This window comes from Rhinopithecus roxellana, chromosome 2 (assembly GCF_007565055.1).
Source record: "Rhinopithecus roxellana isolate Shanxi Qingling chromosome 2, ASM756505v1, whole genome shotgun sequence".
Taxonomy (NCBI): Eukaryota; Metazoa; Chordata; class Mammalia; order Primates; family Cercopithecidae; genus Rhinopithecus; species Rhinopithecus roxellana.
Window position 1 is genome coordinate 33,099,834 of NC_044550.1, and position 16,702 is coordinate 33,116,535.

The following is a 16,702-nucleotide window of genomic DNA, read 5'->3' on the forward strand; positions in this document are numbered from 1 at the left end:
CACCATTTTGGCCCCTCCCCCGAGACTGCATCTTTTGAAATTGGTTGACTTGCACTCTATGACTCAGCGTATAGTTAATTTGGTAAGTGTTCCATGAGTGTTACGTGACCAACTGTCACTGGACACAGTATTCTATACCTGTCCATTAGGTATTTTGTATTAATTGTATTGATTGAATTGTCTATATGTCCTTTCCAGGTTATTTTTTCCTGCTTATTCTATCAGCAATTGAGAAAGTTGTGCTTAAGTCTCCCATTAGGATTATTCATTCGCCTATTTCTACTACTAATTATTTTAGTTTTTGCATTAACATTTGGAACGTATCTATCTTCAAATGTATTAACCCTCTTTATTTCTAGTAAGTTTCTTCCTTAAAGTGCATTTTATCAAATATTAGTAAGGTTAAACCTAATTTCATTCATATTTGCATAATATATTTGTTTCATTCTTTTATTTTCACGCTTTCTGAGCCTTTAAATTTTAAAATTGTTTCTAAAGAGGCATCAGGTTTGTTTGTTGGTCCAATTCATTAACAGTATAAGTCTTTAAATTGAAATACTTAGTCCATTTAAATTTAGCACAATCATTGTAGCACAATTATTGATCTAATTGGGTTTATACTTACCATCTTACTATTTTCTATATGACACAGTTGTCTCTTTCTCCTCATTCCTTGCCTTCTTTTTGGATTAATAAAATGATTTTATCATCCTATTTTTCCCTTGTATCAACTTTTTAGTTAAAATCACATTTTAGTATCATTTTAGTTAGATAATCTAGTTAGATAAATTTACTTACTAGAAATTTGGAATGCTTTAATTACAGTTACTTCCCTCCAGCCATTCAAATTGTTCTTATTATATAAATTGCATATATTTTTAAACCAACATTATTATTGTTCAATACCAACAATGTTTATGTTTATTCACCAGTATGGTTACCCTTTATTGCTTTCACTCCTTTCTGCATTTCCATGTTTCCATCAGGATTCCTTTTCCTTCTCTGTGAAGAGCTCCCTTTACTTTAATATTTCTTCTGGTGCAAGTTAGCTGGTGATAAAGTCTCAGTTTTTGCTTGTTTGAAAACATCTTTATTTGCCTTTAAATTTTGACAACACTACTTATAAATGAAATTTGGAAGATCTCAAGTTTATCTGTTCTGAGGAAAACAGCATCAAATCTTTTGTGTATACATTTAGTTTTATTGTAAAAACAAAAGAAACATGTATGTATTTTTAGGGTTTAAAACTGAGACTCTTCTTTCCTTTCTCAGGAAAGAAAAGTAGAATTTACAAATGAAAAGGGACAAAATTAAAACAGAGAATGTCAATTCTAAGGATCTTACATATTTTGAATGATTTTGCAATCAGTAGAGCTCAAGTCATCACTAGAAGAGAATTCTGTTTTAAAAATATGAGTTCAACTTCAATTACCCATGCACAAGGAGAAGCCATGTTATCAAAATACCCACTTAAAGCCATTATCATTTCTGCTTCTGCTCCATTCTTTCTCCCCTCTTCTTGTAACACTAAATACCAACACATTGGAAATCCATCCTTTCCTGACTTAATTCCATTTTATAAGATTTTTCTTTTTAATTTAACAAGAGAAAGTGCATGTACATGATAATGTTAAATGTCCATAATCACAAAAAGACATAGTGTAATCTCTGAATCCTTTAGAAAGAGTAAAATCAAGAATTTTGTGCACTAATGCAAAGGGGATAAGCACCCTCCAGCTTCCAGCAAAGCAAAGGCAGAAAATTTTCTTCTTTCCCACAGTGCATGTTGATGTGTTAGTTCCACATCACTACATTCACGTTTTTTTAAGACAAGAAACTTGGAACAGAAATGGGAAGAGATGTTTTCTCCACTATATTTTGCTCAAGAGTCTCCCACAAAGTAAGTGAGGAACCAGATCAGGAAGAGAGAGAGAAAGAGACCTTATTAGACCAAGGCAACTGAGCACAAAAGGGGAAAAAATAGGAGATGGCAACTGGCTCCCAAAGAATGCAAAATTTCTAAAAGTAAAAAGAGGGTCAGAATCTATCATTATTCCATTAGTCATCTTCTTCTTCAACCTTCCTCCTTCTTCCACATCATCACCATCTTCATCTTCTTCCCCTCTGCCTTCATCTTCTTCATCAAAATATGTTTCAAGTCTTCTTCATCATCATCATGAACATCAGATTCTTCTCCTTCCCCTTCTTTATCTATCATATAACAAGCCAAGCTGTGCTTTAATAGCAGGTTTTTATTTTGTTTCATTTTGAGACAGGGTCTCATTCTGTAGCCCAGGCTGGCACCATCATAACTCACTGACACCTCAACCTTCTTGACTCAAACAATCCTCTCACGTCAACCTCATGAGTAGCTAGGACAACAGGCATGTACCACCATGCCCGGCTAATTTCTTTATTTTTTGTAGAGACAGGGTCTTGCTTTGTTGCAATCTCTTTCTTGAGTCCCATTTAACTTCAGTCAGCATTAAAGATGGGCCACCACGCTACTTGAGATGAAATCTGTTGGTGAGAATTTTATTTTAAAATAAGGTTTTTCAGCAAAATAAAAATCTTGCTTTGTGGCAAGACACTGTCTCTACAAAAAACAAAGAAATTATGGCTTCAAGCTGTCCCCCCGCCTCAGCCTCTCAAACTGCTGCAATTATTTGCATGAGCCACCATGCCTAGTCCCAAACAGCATCTTTGATGAGCTCTCTTAATTCACCTGTACCTGCATCAGAATCATTGGTGAATCAGGTGAAGAAGGTCTGAGATTTTTCATGCTTCCTCTTCCAGACAGCTTTATTTTACTTCTGACATAATCATTTAATCAAGTCCTTCTCAGATTCCCATTTAACTTTAGTCAACACTGAAGATGGGCCACCACTCTACTTGAGAGGAAATTTGTTGCGAGGAACTTTATTTTAAAATAAGATTTCTCAGCAAAATAAAAATCTATAATACTATTTAATATCTTTAAATTCTGTCACTTTCATTCTAAAGAGATAGCACAGCATCTCTTCACTCATATCTCAAGCAGGGAAGCCACTTGCACATAGTTGATTAACATTACCTCTAAATTTGAAATTCAGGAGATCAACTGCAACCTCTTTTAAATAGTGTGAAGTTTGTTACATTTTTGTTCTACTTTGGAAATTTCCTCACTGGCTTGTTTGTAAAGTCTGTGTATTTCAATTTGTGCAACATCCCTGTGCTTAAATATTTCATATATATATATATATATATAATTTTTTTTTTTTTTTTTTTTTTGAGACGGAGTCTCACTCTGTTGCCCAGATTGGAGTGCAGTGGCCGGATCTCAGCTCACTGCAAGCTCCACCTCCCAGGTTTACGCCATTCTCCTGCCTCAGCCTCCCAAGTAGCTGGGACTACAGGCACCCGCCACCACACCCGGCTAGTTTTTTTGTATTTTTTAGTAGAGACAGGGTTTCACCGTGTTAGCCAGGATGGTCTTGATCTCCTGACCTCGTAATCCACCCGTCTCGGCCTCCCAAAGTGCTGGGATTACAGGCTTGAGCCACCGTGCCTGGCCCTTTTTTTTTTTTTTTTTTTTGAGATGGAGTCTCACTCTGTCACCCAGGCTGGAGCGCAGTGGCGCGATCTCAGCTCATCGCAACCTCCGCCTCCTGGGTTCACACCATTCTCCTGCCTCAGCCTCCCGTGTAGCTGGGATTACAGGCACCCGTCACCGCGCCCGGCTAATTTTTGTATTTTTAGTAGAGACAGGGTTTCACCGTGTTAGCCAGGATGGTCTCGATCTCCTGACCTCGTGATCCACCCGTCTCGGCCTCCCAAAGTGCTGGGATTACAGGAGTGAGCCACCGTAGTTTTTTTTTTTTTTTTTTTTCCTCCTTTCAGTAAATCCAAAGTAGCAAAGTTTACCTCTGGGTAAGATCTGGAGGTAGTCTTAGTACTCTCATTTGAAGAATGAATGAACACTTACATTTAAGGCTAAGCTGTTAGCCTTAGCCTTAAACTAAAGCTAATTCTTAGACAAATCCAAAGAACCAGTCACACAGTCACATAGAAGTGACTGGAAGAACTAGGTCACATGTGGAAGAGATGGGAAGAACTAGGTCATTTTATTAATGATATTTTTGCCGGGTAAAGCATTCTAGATTGGCAGCTATTTTCTTTTTGCACCTTAAAAATATTATTCAGTTGTCTACTATCTTTTAATTTTTCTGTTAAAAATCAACTATCACTCTTACTGTTGCTTTTATAATGTCTCCTTTTTTTCTAGCTGCTTTTAGGATTGTCTTGGTTTTAAGTAGTTTTACTAAGATATCTGTAGGTGTAACCATCTTTCTACTGACACTGCTTGAGGCTCATACAGCTTCCTCAATTCATCAGATAATGTTTTTTAAAAGTCCTGGAAAATTCTTACCCATTACCCCATCAAAATTGCTTCTGTCCCATTTTCTACCTCCTCTCCTGCTAAGCTAAAAGGTCCTAACATTACAGATATATTAGATATTTTCACTGTCTCACATATCGATTTAGTCTCTGTTTAACTCATTTTTAATATTTTCTACTGACTTCTTTTCCTCTTCATTCATTCTGTCTTTTGCTTTGTCATACCTACTATGTAATTCACACACTGAGTTCTCTGCTCTGAAATATAAATTTGCTCTAAATATATAAATTTGTCATTTACACATTTCAATATTTTAGTAAAATTCTCCATCTCTCCCTCTTTTTGTCTCATCTTTTCTTCCATATGCTAGAGTATAACAGTCATGGTTATTACAAAGTCCTCATCTGCCAACTCCAATCAATATTTGAATCATCCTTAAGTCAGTTTCCATTGTCCAGCTTTTATCATTTTTAGTGATACGGTCCTATCTCTTCATGTCTAGTCATTTTTTATAAAATGCTGGATATTATATATTTGAAAGTTTAGAGGATCCAGGTATTATATTTCTCTGGAGTAGATTTACCCTGTTTTCTATCAGGCAGAGCAGAAACTGTTCACCTTAAATGAATCAGGGAGTGAGGTGATTCACAGCGGGGCTTCAGTTGTGGCAAGGCTCAGTCTGTTTCAGTGTACTATATTCCTACCCACAGCCCTACGGTGCTTCCAGTTCAAAGTATAGCATGCACTGAAAGCCTCTCCTCAGCAAGACGAGACCACAGAACACCTTGCTTTTCAGAAGCACGTGGCTTAACTTTATAGTACTCTGCCATGCAGCTTCGTAATTCTGCAAATGTCTTAAGAAGGAGACAGCAACATTTTTTAGTACCTTTGGGTCTCCAATATTGTCGCTTAACACGACAAGATTTCCAGAAGCTCTACCTATTTCTGTGTCCTCAAAGAGTAACCCTCTACACAGGCTGAGCTCAGATTTTCAGCCTCTTGCCTACACCCAGAATCAGCAAAGTCTGACCACTTCCCCAAAAGAAAACAAACTGCAGATTATCAGTTTATCTCTCCAAAATTATCACCTCGCTGGAGCGTTAGTCGCTCTAGGACTCCTTGCTTTAACACCCCTTGAAGGCATTAAACCAATTATTTTTATATTTAACCTGTCTTTTGGAGTTGTTATCAGCAGTAATATTGATGTGTTCAAGTTCGTATCAGACAGAAGTTTTCTTGCCCTATTTTATTTTCTTTATACCATATATCACTACCTTTCACTATATTACTTATTAGGGGTGTTTTAATTCTATCTTTGCTACTAAAACATAGGTCCCAGAAGAACAAGGGCTCTACGGCATCCTAGGGGTAGCAATCATACTAGAGACTGTCTGACTGTCTGATAGCCCTCCTCTTTCCATCCCGTGTCATTCACCATGCCTATTTTTGTTTTGTGAAGAATTTCAAATGAGCACATCATTTTTTCTATATGAGAAATGAGAAGAACATAATTCTGTATGTTCTCATAAAGAATCCTTCTTCCCCTTTTTCATATTTCCTTATTTCCTCCTCCATGAGAGAAATAAATTGGAATAAACATACTCTGGGTTTCCTTCATGGTTCCCTCTCTTCAGCTGATTACTGAGACCCTGATAGTCATTGGGTCTGATACTTACTTTGGTTACCATACCTCAGAAAAAAAGTGGGGACCAGAATTTCCTGTGCCCAACCCCCTGCTCTGTAGTAAGCAGACGTACCAGCTGACTCAGGGTGTGCCTTCTACACAGGCTGGAGACCTGTCTCTCTCCTATGTTCTCTGTTATCTTCCATTCCAATTATGCTGCAAAGTGTGTCTGAGTTAGGCCACAATTCGTCACACAGCTGACTGGCAATAGATTCAGAATCTACTTTGCTGACTCAATCTGCCACAGTTGGTACACACTTCAAGATTTAAGAAGCCAGGCATGTAGTCCCCATTCTGGCCTAGGCTCCTAGTCACCAATCCAGCTTTTCTGGAGCTAGGTACTTAGAAAATTATTGCATGCTGTAGGGATAGGAAAACAACAAACTCAGTATCTCCTACTTTATTCTCACAACACAATCAACTCAGAACACTTCTACTACCAAATGTGGTGGGGTTTCCCCCATCACACACCAAGCAAGCAATTCTTTGGTGGATTATTCAGATTATTCAGTACCACACCAGCTGGGTGTCCTCTAATTTAATTCAATCCTGATATTATCTATCTAGAGATAATGTCATATCCCACAGGTTGAAGGCTCAGTCCCATAAGACTGTCCTGCACTAGGCAGTGGCAAGTCCAGGCCTCTGAAACTTTTAACCAACTTGCTATGGACTGGAGTTCCCACGACACTCTCCGCAGGTTCAATTGATTTGCTAGAGAGGCTAAAAGTATTCAGGAGAAAACTTCATTTATGTTTACAGGTATATTACTAAAGGATATTCCAAAGGATACAGGTGAACAGCCAGATGGGAGAGATGCATAGATAGAGAAAAAGGCATAGGTATAAAAGTGATACATAGCTATAAAAGAAGGGACGCAAAGCTTCCATGCCTTCTCCAGGTGCACCACCCTCCAGAAATCTCCATGTGTTCAGTTATCTGGAAACCCTCAGAACACAGTTCTTTTGGGTTTTTATGGAAGCTTCATTACTAGGTATGACTGATATTAGTCACTAATATATCAACCCAACCTTCAGCCACTCTTCTCTCCCTAGAGGTGAGGGGGACCCACGGAGCTGAAAGTTCCAACCCTCTCATCACCTGGTTGTTTTCCCTGGCAAACAGTCCCATCCTGGAGGGTATCAAGGGGACTCCAGCCTCCAGTCATCTCATTAGCATACAAAAAACACTCTTATACTCTAGGGATTCCAAGGATGTTAGGAGTTAAAAGTCAAGGAAGTAGATGAGGACCAAATATAGATTTCATAATATTACACATGCTCATTAATAAAGTAGATATTTTATCTTCATCTGGCTCCTACCTGTTCTTCATTGGTTCAAATTAATAACCAAGGACAAAGAGAGGTTATTAACTAAGAACCATCACCAGTGTGTAAGTGAAGAGGGGAGTCAAGGGTTGGAAAAGAAGTTTCCAAAAACAATCCATGTATGTTTTAACTGATAAATGGATGTCTTAAACCCCATCAATAACAGAAGGAGCCCCAACTCATCTGGTATGTACACTTATTTTGAAATAATAATTTGCTATAACTGTAAGAGATTCACAATCATACAAAAACAGCTGCAAATCTTCTGATGATGTCTTTTAATTGCTATATTTTGTGGAGTTTGGGGGGGTTTATTGCTTAAAAAAAGTTTAACACAACAGGTAATGCCCATACACAATAAAAATTTAAAGGTAAAAAGATTATATAGTAATAAAAAAGTCTCCCTCTCTCCTCTATTTCTTGTCACCCATTCCTTTTCCTTAGAGACAGCTATTGTTACCCCTTCACTTATATTTTAGGTACATCAAGCTTTTTTATATATGTCCTCATGTATTTAAATAAATGAGTGACAGATTATGTACAAGCCTCCACCCTTTTTTAAATGTTTAAGTTTTTTGTTTTTATTTCAGTAGCTTTGGGGGTACAAGTGGTTTTTGGTTACATGGATGAATTCTACAGTGGTGAATTCTGAGATGTTAGTGTACCTGCCAACCAAGCGGTATAGACTGTACCCAATACACAGTCTTTTATTCCTCACCCTCTTCCCACCATGATGGCTATATTTTGAAAACATGTTATTTACCCAGTCCACAAAATCAGAAACTGCCCACAAAAATAAATAAAATCATGATAATTTGATACTCTGGATTTTGTAATATGCAATTATCTAGTAGGTTGTGATGACTAATTACCCTGGTAATACACTAACGTCAGATGTAAAACATAAGAGTTTTCTCATGAATGATCCAGGAGATAGATGTAGGAAAATAAATACACACAAAGCTTTTTAAATGTCATTAAGTCAGGCTGGTGCAGGTGAAGTACATGGGTCTCACAGTGCTCTGTGTATCCCACATTGTGTTACATCTGGAACCCTTACGAGGCCACAGGCCTTTTTAAAAATCAAAGTTTAACCTCTATTTGTTTTGGTTTTGTCCTAATGTTCCTTGTGTTGAGATAAATGCCTTTTTAGCATAAGTTATGGATGACATAATGTATTTAAGTAAAAGAGGCTTAACTTTTTTCTATGAAAATGCCACCCAGAATTCAGATATTTTACTTGAAATTGTAGTTTGTATCTGGTTCTTTAGGATTCTGCACACAGTAAGAGCTGTCTTTCCAGAGGGACCACCCAGTATACTGAACTGTGGCATGGCATATGACTCCACCTGCATCAGATCACACCACTGAACATCCACTGCATCCACAGAAATGTTCAAAGACTAAGAGGCAAATGCAGACTCAGCATGAGTGAGAGGAAAAAGAGAATGAGGCAGAGACCTTGTGATCTCAGAGCAGATGTACAGTTCAAGAATGAATGACTTCGGCCGGGCGCGGTGGCTCAAGCCTGTAATCCCAGCGCTTTGGGAGGCCGAGACGGGCGGATCACGAGGTCAGAAGATCGAGACCATCCTGGCTAACATGGTGAAACCCCGTCTCTACTAAAAAATACAAAAAAAAACTAGCCGGGTGAGGTGGCGGGCGCCTGTAGTCCCAGCTACTCGGGAGGCTGAGGCAGGAGAATGGCGTAAACCCGGGAGGCGGAGCTTGCAGTGAGCTGAGATCCGGCCACTGCACTCCAGCCCGGGCGACAGAGCGAGACTCCGTCTCAAAAAAAAAAAAAAAAAAAAAAAAAAAAAAAAAAAAAAAAAAAAAAAGAATGAATGACTTCACTGGAAATACAGGACAACATCAAGTTTCTGAGAACTTATCAGGCCAGTTTCCACACAAAACCTATTGCAAGCAATCCCAGAGAATCACTTTGCAAATGGAAAGAAAGACCCAGAGCCAACAGAGCAGAGCTGTTTGGAGGATTCCAGCAGCTACTGGCTTCACCAGTAGTCACTTTAGAACAACTAAATAATAGTCAGAACAGGTAGCAAGGAAAATGCACAAACTGTCCTGCATTCCACAGGTGCCAAAACTTAAAGTTATATGCTGGACGCAACAGAGCCAGTGCCTGGAGAAAACATATCTGAATTGCGATTTGAAATATCTAAGAACATATTACAGAAAGAGGATGTCTTGGAGATGTAAAAACAAATAATTATTGAGAGTTTAGCAAGTAGAACATAGGTCATAGGTCATAGAGTGAGTCTGAATTAGTAGAGAATTGAAGGAAATATATCTCAAGCTCCAAACCACCTGGCAAAAAGTAGACAGAAAGACTTCTAATTAAGGTAAGAATGGAATACAATGCAGAAAACTGGGTACATTCCACCAAATTGTCAAACGGAAGCATTTACAGTCAAACACTGGTTCCTAACCTCAAGTTTTGTAATAAGCCTGAGGCCTGAGAAATCCAGAGTTCCTCTGCTTAAGCACTTAATTTTAAAAGAAAGGTAAAAATCAGAGGTGATCAAGAAAGATTAAAGACCCACAATACTCAGTCTATTCAGAGACCTCGCTCAAATCCTGATGGCCAATACAGAAAGTAACTGAGGTACTAGTGAGCGCTCTGAAGCAGTGGGCATCAGTAAGCTCTAAGCTACACCTTTGGACAAAGAGGGAGAGGTGGCAGCAAACACTATCAGTGCTCCCCATGATCCTAAGGTCCCTTCATATACTGTCCCAAGCTCACAGAGGCTCACACCTACCAGGAGGCTCAATCCTGACTGGTACCTCCAAGTTCTTTGATATGAAATGGCTCCCCAGGGGCTCTTGGCCTTGTCCACCAGAGCCATTGGCATCTTAAGCAGAATACAGGTATAAACCGAGAAAGAGTTATGTCACATGGTCTCTCACCTGTCATCATTTTCCAGACACTACCACCAGGTTCTGGTTCATGTTCCATAACCACGACATATGTAACTATTGGCTTGAGAAGGATTATTCATTTGAGAGCTTCATTGTGGTTAGCAACGTAGCTATGGGGCATAGCAGAAATGACTCCCATAACCAATTTAAATTTACTCACCAGAGGAGGGAAGGCTCATTATCTCCCTTTGAAAAGACTCAAACAGTTCCACAAGGGGCAGACATAGTACCAGCAATAGAACCAGTTATTCTCCTGTATCTTGCTCTTTCTGAATCCTAGCACCTCCAAAGCTAAAATAATAATAACAATGATAAAAAAGGACTTTCAATAGTATAACTCAGGGTTTGGAAGCAGCTTGCTCACTCAACATAGTAAGAGATAAGATTAAAGATAGCAAGCAATAACTCCACAATTCTAAAGGTGTTGTTCTTTAAATGTTCCCTCTAGAAGACCTACCACAGAATCTGTCCCTTCCCCTGCCCAGCTGCACAACTGGGCAGAGCAGGGAATGGCTGATATGGTTTTCCTCTGTGTCCCCACCCAAATCTCACCATGAACTGTAATAATCCCCACATGTAAATGGCAGGGCCAGGTGGAGAAAATAAAATCATTGGGGCGGTTTACCCAATACTGTTATCGTGGTAGTGAATAAGTCTTACGAGATGTGATGGTTTTATAAACGGGAGTCTCCTGCACAAACTCTCTTGACTACCACCACGTAAAACATGCCTCTGCTTCTCCTTTGCCTTCCACCATGATTGTGAGGCCGTCCCAGCCATGTGGAACTGTGAGACCATTAAACCTCTTTCCTGGCTGGGCATGGTGACTCACACCTGTAATCCTAGAACTTTGGGAGGCCGAAGCCAGCAGATCACTTCAGGTCTGGAATTCAAGACCAGTCTGGCCAACATGGTGGAACCCTGTCTCTATACTAAAAATACAAAAATTAGCTGGGTGTGGTGGCATGCACCTGCAATCCCAGCTACTTGGGAGGCTGAGGCAGGAGAACCTCTTGAACCCAGGAGATGGAGGCTGCAGTGAGCCAAGATCGCACCACTGCACTCCAGCCTAGGTGACAGAGGGAGACTCCTTCTCAAAAAAAAGAAAAAACAAAACAAAAAAAAAACAACTCTTTCCTTTATAAATTACTCAGTCTCAGGTATGTCTTTATTAGCAGCATGAGAACAGACTAATACAATGGCTGACAATCCAAAATGAAGAAGAGACCAAGAGGAAAAAGAACCAGAAGGGGAGGGGGAAGGTATACGAACTAAGGGGTTAAATGTATCAGAAGGTCTCAGGTGAAAAAACCAGGCTGGAAGGGAACAGAGACTTTTCATCAATACCCTTTTCTACCTTCTGAATTGTATAACAAGTACAAATATTACTTGTTCAAAACACAGACATAAAGGGTGAAGTAAAATGAAATAGAGAATGGCAATCATGTGAGTGTACCATTACCTGAGCATAAAAATGTATAAAATCAATAGCTCCTTGGGTAGCAGAGTGAGAGAGCTGGAGACAACTAGTGTGAAAACAAAATAATAATGCAAAGACATTAAAGAACCACAGGAATAGATAACGCAAAACTAGATGATGTACTGTGGAACTATCAACTATACAATAGTACAAAAATGATTCTGTTTTATATGCAAGTCTTCCTTTTAAAATAAAAATTATCTGTTTAACGATACCTCATAGCTACACAAAACATTAATGTGATCATCACACTAAAATTTTCAGATAACAAAACAAGTATCAAAAACCATTAATAACACATTAAAAATTGAATTTATACCCCTTAAATGTATACAAATAAAATTTTTAAAAAAGAAAAAAAACCTGTTAAAAATGTATTATTTTTATCATTTTATGACTTACTAAGTTGTCAGGTTTTTTTGGTCACATAAATGTTTGGTTTCTGAAAAACCTTCATAGTAAAAGAATTAACTGCTGAGAAAATTAAGACCTTATAGAAAAATAGTGAAAGCCATTAAGATGTTTAAGTTCATAACAGTAAACAAAACAGCAGGCTAAATTCAGGCAATATCAATAACATTTCCCACTTAAATTACAGTGAGGACTATATTATTAATTTCCGTTTTCTATCACTTGTACTGAAGAAACCTTTCAGAATCCTTTCTCAGTCACCTCCACTCCCTACCCCCAGCAGTTTCAATACGGGTGATCCTTAAAAATGCATTTTGCTTACAGATAACACACTGATAGTTTTATGTGTTAGCTTGGATAGGCTATAGCACCCAATTATTTAATCAAATGCTGATATAGGAGTAAAGGTATTTTGTAGATGCGGTTAACATCTAACAATCAAACACTGATATAGGAGTAAAGGTATTTTGATTTAATTAAACACTGATATAGGAGTAAAGGTATTTTGTAGATGCAGTTAACACCTACAATCAGTTTACTGTAAGTAAAGGAGATCACCCTCCATAATGTGTGTGGCCCTCATCCATTTAGTCACACCCCTTAAGAGCAAAAACGAAGGTATCCTGGAGAAGAAATTCTGCCTCAAGACCGCAGCATCATCTTTCTGCCTGAAGTTCCAGCCTGAGGACCTGCCCTACAGATTTCAGACTTGCTACTACCACAATAACATAAGATAATACTTTATAATAAACAAACATATACACAATTTCCTTGGTTCTATTTCTCTGAAGACCCTTACTGATACAAGCACAGAGAGACTCTCTATGTGTAGTTCCTTACTGCAGTTTTCCAACCTTTTCTTACTGTGTAATCTCTACCTCCTACATGTATCTCAGCTCTTACCCTCCTCATAGAAACTATCAAATAGCCTTGTGTCACAATGCAATGTTTCAGTCAACAGCGGACTGTATATACAATGGTGGTCTCATATGATTATAATACATTATTTTTATTGTACTATTTCTGTATTTAGATCTTTTTCAATTTCATTTGTTAGAGAAGGGGTCTCCTTCTGTTGCCTAGGCTAGAGTGCAATGACATGATCATAGTTCATTGCAGCCTTGAACTCCTGGGCTCAGGCAATCCTCCCACCTCAACCTCCTGAGTAGCTGGGACTACAGGCATGTCCCAAAAGGCCTAGATAATTTTTTATATTTTTTTTAGAGATTGGGTTGCTATGTCGCTCAGGCTGGGCTCCAACCCCTGGCCTCAAGCAATCCTTCTGCCTTAGCCTCCTGAGTAGCTGGAATTAGGCACAAGCCACTGTGCCTGGCTTGCTTAGATATGTTGGATCCATAAATGCTTGCCACTGTCTTCCAACTGCCTCCATTATTCAGTACAGTAACATGCTGTACAGGCTTATAGTCCTGGAGCAATAGGCTATACCATATAGCTTAGGAATACAGTAGGCTATACCATCCAGGCTTGTACAAATATGCTCTACAATGTTCATTTGATGATGCATTTCTTAGAATGAATCCCTGTCATTAAGTAATACATGAATATATAATTCCTAGGACTGCATTTTCCAAATTTTTGTTTCAACAGTCCACACCGCTGCTTTCCTATTTTGATACCTTGGGTACTTTTTCTAATACGTAGAAAAGAACAGCAACGAATATAATTGGCATAAACTAGGATGAAAATTCTCATAACATGCAGATATATACTGGTATATACAGATCACTGCCTAAGCGAAACTTTAGACTGCAAAAGACTGTCTCTAGTGTTACAGCTCCTTAACTATGTATTTTTAAAGGTAAGGTACATTTTAAGGCGGGCCTGTATTACAACATGAAACTGAGATTTGTTTCTATACAATTAGAACTTCAACCACTAAATAAAAAAAATTAAGTATAATCTTATTTACAGAAGTCAAGTTCTAAATTCAGGGCACGCTTATTTTGAAATTCAAACATCACTATACCTGAAAAACTTATTTTTCGATGAGGAACTTCAGATCTCTAAAAGAACTGTCTAGTAAAATATTTCAACAGTTCACTGTTTCTTAAAAAAAAGAAAAGAAAAAAAGCTAAACTTTCTTTAAAAACTAAAACATTTCGGCTGAGCACAGTGGCTCACGCCTGTAATCATAGCACTTTGGGAGGCCAAGGCAGGTAGATCACCTGAGGTCAGAAGTTCAAGACCAGCCTGGCCAATGTGGCAAAACCCCGTCTCGACTAAAAATACAAAATTAGCCAGACATGTTTGCATGTGCCTGTAATCCCAGCTACTCAGGAGACTGAGGCAGGAGAATCGCTTGAACCTGGGGGGCGGAGGTTGCTGTGAGCCGAGATCGCACCATTGCACTCCAGCCTGGGCAACAAGAGCAAATCTCCATCTTAAAAAAAAAAAAAAAAAAAAAAAACTAAAACATTTCAATACTTAAATACTTAACTGGAATCAATATCAATTAATGTAGCCTTAAAAATGCATTAAATGGTACAAAAGAAATATATTTTTAACATTAAAATAACAGTCATATCCTCACCTCCCACATCAACCTGTAATCCATATTTTCATCCAAGTCTTCAGGCATTCTCTTCTCTCCAGCAAAGGGCCCGAACTTTTCACCCTGAGTAGCAATGATTATATTGAACAAGGATTAGTACAATAAATCAACATACTAAAATGAACTATTTTTTTCTTCTGGAATGTTTTTCTGCAAATCTTCATGCCCAAAGAAGAGACGCTTTTAAAATATTAACTAATTTACCCAACACAAAATGTTTGTTTACAATCCAACTTAATCTGTTTTTAACCTAAAACGCTAAATCCACAACATAGGAACCAACATAAAAGGGTTACATCATTTACTTTCAAATTCTGACGAGGTATTGGACATTGTATTTCATATGTTTCAATCCTCTTCATAGCCTCTGGCAAGCGATGCTGAAAAAAGCACTGAGTTTTGTCTGACTTGAGAGACAAGCCCACCAGGCAGAAAATCACCTGGTTTCCATAAAAATCATAAATTCATCCATATTCTGGACAAGAAAGAAGTGGGCTTGCCATTCTCAGAGGAAGAGTGTTCATAAATAAACTTTAAATTTGCCTGCCAATCTTTCAAACAGGCAAATGGGCACACTTTAAACCAGGCTTTCTTGAAGCATGTGCTTTGAAGCCCACCTGCACGAGAAACACCAGTGTTATTAGTTTGAGATACAAAATTCTGGTCTCTGTTAAAATCAGAATCTGGAAATGGGCTGTCCTTCAATCTACCCTAAAGGGACTTTTAAGGACATGTTCAATGAGCAAGTAGCACTCTTTTCTCTCTAAAGTGACCAAAGCAGGGACTGCAGAGACATTGGGAATGAGTTGAATTTGTCCAACCAGACGTTTTATTGAAATGTGTGCAGAGGAGACACAGAGCCACTCGTGCTTCTAAACCTGCCTATGACTATTTTTCAGCAGAATCCTACCCTTCACATGGAGGTGATGAAAGAAAAAAAACCAACAAAATCTCTTTTGATGAACATTGTAAGGAGAAAAGATAACCACCAACGCAATGTTTCAAATATATAAATTACTTAATGAACAACAGAACACCCAACTCCTGAGAATAGTAAAAGTTTAACACTTAAAGGAATTACAAATATTAATAGTTAACCCAGCCCCCCTCCTTTTACAGATGAAGAAAGAGGTCCTGAGAAGCCACAAACACTGGCAGAGCCAGGAAGACCATTTCTTTAATGTTAACTTAGGGGCAGAAAATACCCACAGAGATTCCTCAAATCAAGACTATAATTGCATGTAATTTGAACACAGGCATAGCAAAGAAACAGGGAGACTGTTGACTATTCATAACATTAGAGATACTAACACAAAGGTTAGATAGCCAATTTTAGAGAAGCTAGAAGCCTGCTCTGCAATCCTCTCATGCCTCACTAGTCCCCTCATGCTGAAATAGGTATTCAACATCACACTCAAACACAACGGCCCCAAAGAGGCTTTCTTTACAAAGTAATCACTTCTCTCCTCCAGACGGGACCTAACCAGGATTTGATGGCAGGTAGGAAAAGCTCCACAAGAACAGGGGAGAAAAGTTAACACTTACTGAACTACCATGTGCCACATTCCAAATAAACCTATGTGGGAGTTTCCCCGTTTAACAACTAAGAGATGGGCCTCAGAGTTGAAATAGTTTGCTTGATTAAGGTCAATCAGGTGGCAATGATTAGACATAGTATCAGGAACCAATGGTTTATTCTGAGTGCAGTGCTCAGGCACCATCCACTTCACCAAGCCAACACTCAAAACCCTGACAGACAGCTGCGTGATCCACTGCTGAGGCTGCCTGATGCTACCTCCTCAGCTTTCCATTGACTACAATTTAGCAATGACCTGGGCCATGCAATTGCCCAATGTACACACTCAATATATTCAGTACTGAATTGAAGAAATTGTGAGTTTACGTTAAAGCC

General features: G+C 38.6%; 1 protein-coding gene across 2 annotated transcripts in view; it reads right to left on the reverse strand.

Annotated features, from left to right (window-relative positions):
• Nucleotides 1–16,702, reverse strand: part of PRDM5 (PR/SET domain 5) — a 225,412-nt gene that overhangs the window by 193,418 nt on the left and 15,292 nt on the right. For both annotated transcript variants that reach the window (XM_030926048.1, XM_030926058.1), the window contains exon 2: nt 14,770–14,853. In XM_030926048.1, the coding sequence (XP_030781908.1) occupies nt 14,770–14,853 (84 nt within the window). The remainder of the gene's footprint in view (nt 1–14,769; nt 14,854–16,702) is intronic.